Source organism: Trachurus trachurus (genome assembly GCF_905171665.1).
Source record: "Trachurus trachurus genome assembly, chromosome: 15".
NCBI lineage: Eukaryota > Metazoa > Chordata > Actinopteri > Carangiformes > Carangidae > Trachurus > Trachurus trachurus.
Genome location: NC_139906.1, coordinates 13,017,915 through 13,021,034, shown reverse-complemented (window position 1 = coordinate 13,021,034; position 3,120 = coordinate 13,017,915). Strand labels below are relative to the sequence as shown.

General features: G+C 43.4%; 1 protein-coding gene across 1 annotated transcript; it reads right to left on the bottom strand.

Annotated features, from left to right (window-relative positions):
- Positions 1–665: 665 nt before the first annotated feature.
- hmx2 (H6 family homeobox 2) lies at positions 666–2,259 on the bottom strand (the record flags this gene model as incomplete). Its single annotated transcript, XM_083987603.1, has 2 exons — positions 666–1,213; positions 1,986–2,259. The coding sequence occupies 2 exons, from the start codon at positions 2,257–2,259 to the stop codon at positions 666–668; spliced, it is 822 nt and encodes a 273-aa protein (XP_083843729.1).
- Positions 2,260–3,120: the final 861 nt, after the last annotated feature.

The following is a 3,120-nucleotide window of genomic DNA, read 5'->3' as shown; positions in this document are numbered from 1 at the left end:
AGGAAGTGTCAACACACAGTGAAATCCAACATGAGCCTCGTTTGCAGTTGCTTCGAGTGTTTACCTCCCGTGTTCAAAATGCAAATATGTCAGCAGTTACTGTAAGTACACAAAAACAGTACATAATATAAAAATAAAACCAAGCAAGCCCCATTTTCACTGAAATAGAAAATTTATTGAATGAGAAGTTTATTATTGAAGGTCTAAATTACAATAGAAACAATGATATTTTTCCTTAAATGGAAGGATTTTGCTTTTTTTTTCCTGTCAGCATTATGGTTCCTGTCAGGTGAAATAAAAATGACTGATGCTTTGGAATATGACTGGCAAACCAATAATGACTAAAAACGGTGTGAAAGCATTTCTTGTGGAGTCCATATTTCTTGAATGTGATATGAAGGCTAAACTCCAATGTTTTTATCGGATAAAGAGAAATAAAATAAAAGTACAAAATTATTATAATTAATTATACACATGGTGTATTTTATACATATAGGGAAGCTTGATTGCTTTCTTGTGAGACACAGCTGCTGCATAATAAGAATTTCCTCAACAAATAAAGTGATACAATTAATATACAAGGGTTATGTGGAGACACTTATAAGAATGTTGTATTGTATTGTAATGCGTTTTTTTACGTGGACTGCAGTGGTGAACATAGTCAATCAATACTCAATCTTGTTGTACAGGTTGTATAAAGGTAACGCTGGCAGGTTGCTCCCCGGGTAATACAGGGGCGTCGGAAAGGCGATAGACCGCGGAACAGGAACACGCAGTAAGGAGTTATCTCTGAAAACCAGCGGCATCCCCACGAGTGTCTGTGCGGAGGCGTGGGCCATGTTGGCCGCCTCCAGTTCAGCTGAGAGCTGCCGTTTCCATTTGTTCCTCCTGTTCTGAAACCACGTCTTGACCTGAGTCTCGGTCAGCTGCAGGCTGGACGCTAAGCAGGCCCGCTCCGAGCTGCTCAGGTAGCGCTTCATGTCGAAGGTGGACTCCAGCTGGTACACCTGACTCCGGGAGAAAACCGTGCGCGTCTTCTTCTTGGCCGAGTTGCCCTGCTTGTCCGCACCGTCCGACTGCCTCTCCTCCGACAGAGGGGACATTTGATGGCACGGTCTCTCCTGCTCCTCCTTATAATCCTGCAGCAGAGGCTGCGGCAGGTGCGGCCGCCGCGCGAGCCCGTCGTTTCCAGACAGAAGTCCTTTAGCGGGACCTGAACGCAGCGGGAGCAGAGAGGGAGGAGATCAGTATCAGGAGCGATAAACACATCAGTGTTTTTTTTTCATCACGCTTTTTCAAACAGTACACTGAAAAAAACTCCTTTGCGCCTGCAGTGTGTCACTCAGTTTGAGAGTTGGTAAAGTGTGAACTCTGACTCTCTAAATGGACAGCTGAAAGCCGGTGACTTTTTTTTTTAAACAAACAATCCAGCATGAGTACGCTCGGTGTACAGTAAGCTATTAATTAAATCCCCGCTCTATTTAACGCTCAATTGACGACGTGTAGTGCAGCCATTTTGGAAACATGTTTCATCAATTAGCTGGCTCAATTAAATTTGAAATGAGAGGAAAGACAGAGGGCTAATTATTCGACCTTCCACTCTTCCGCTGCTGCTGCTGCTGCTGCCGCGATGACGGTCTGCACATAACAAACCAAACAAGTGGAGGTGGATGAGCTGCTGTGTGAGTGTCACAGCCACCAGCTAATGAAATGTGAGCTGAAGTGCAAACAAAAACAAAACACACAGGTCCTGGCTAATTTCACTTTTCAAAAAAAAAAAAAAAAAAAGAACTAAGTGGGCCTACTTCTATGATATTTATTGTAAATAAATTATTTTAAAAAGCTATCAGTAAGTGTATATTAATGTCAAAATAACAGCATGGTTCCCTTTTTCCTGTCACTTTTAATTGCTTCCATTCCTAGATAATAATAAAAAATAATAATAAACATGATGATAAAAATAATAAAAATGATAAAATCCTCACCTAAACAGAAGTTGTGCGCTTGGTGCTGGGTGCATGGCTCGCTGTGACCCGTGTCGGAGCAGAAGCAGTCTGCCGAGTCCTCTCCGCCGCTGCACTCCTCCTCGGAGGACACCGACAGCGAGCGCCTCCGCGGCGGCGGTGGCGGCGGCCCCTTGGAGAGCTCCTTGGTCCCGGAGCGCGGCGCATCGGACGGCGTGCCTAAAATAGACTGGATGGTAAAGCTGGAAATTGGGCCCGACGAGCACTTGCTCCCGCTGTCTTCTGCGTTACTCATTCTCGCTGCTTCATAACAGTATTGAAGTATTGACTGAATCTGTCTGTCGCCCTTGTATTCCGTTATTGCTTTCTACACGATTGGTGCGTAAAAATTTACGAAAGCGCCTTTTGTCCTCTTTTCCCCCCACTAGTCTGTTTAATTGTGGAGTTTTAACATTGAGGTGTTTTTTCTAGAGCTCGGGGAACATGAGTGTATTCCTGGTCCTCCTCCTTACGCTCTGGATCGGAGGCAGCAAGGTTGCGTTGCTTCATTTGCATGTAGGTAAGCTCCTCCTGGGCCAATCGCAGGCGCCAACACGAGCCCGGAAATTTCAAACTCCTGTCAAGGTCCCGGGGAGAGCGAGAGAGCCGAGGACGACCAGCGGTGCTTCATTCCTGTATTCAGCTGCACTTGGACCAGTTACAGTAATATTTATAGCCTGCACGGTCAGCTGCAGCCTTTGCTTTTCATTTATTTATCCTAAACAAACACAATATGGCATATCCAAACTATTTCAAATCAAATTAATATTATAAATAAATCAATAGGCTATAATTGTGTGTGGGTTAATATGGATTTGATATAATTAAAATGTTGTTGTGAATCTTTCAGATAAATCCTGAGATATTTCAACTAAATGGTCACATTCATTAAGATATGTGAGAAATAACTTTAAATATTGACACTTTACTTTATGATCTTTAGATTTATATAGCTTAGATCTCATGTTGAGAAAAAACAGGCAACATGTCTGTTATCTGTGCATCCTCTACAAGGCTCAGTGAGCTGAGGATGGCCTGATCTGTCATGTCGTCTTTTTTTCTATTATCCTATATATGTTAAATTGGTGGGGGTGACGGTAACAGGCCTGCAGCCTTG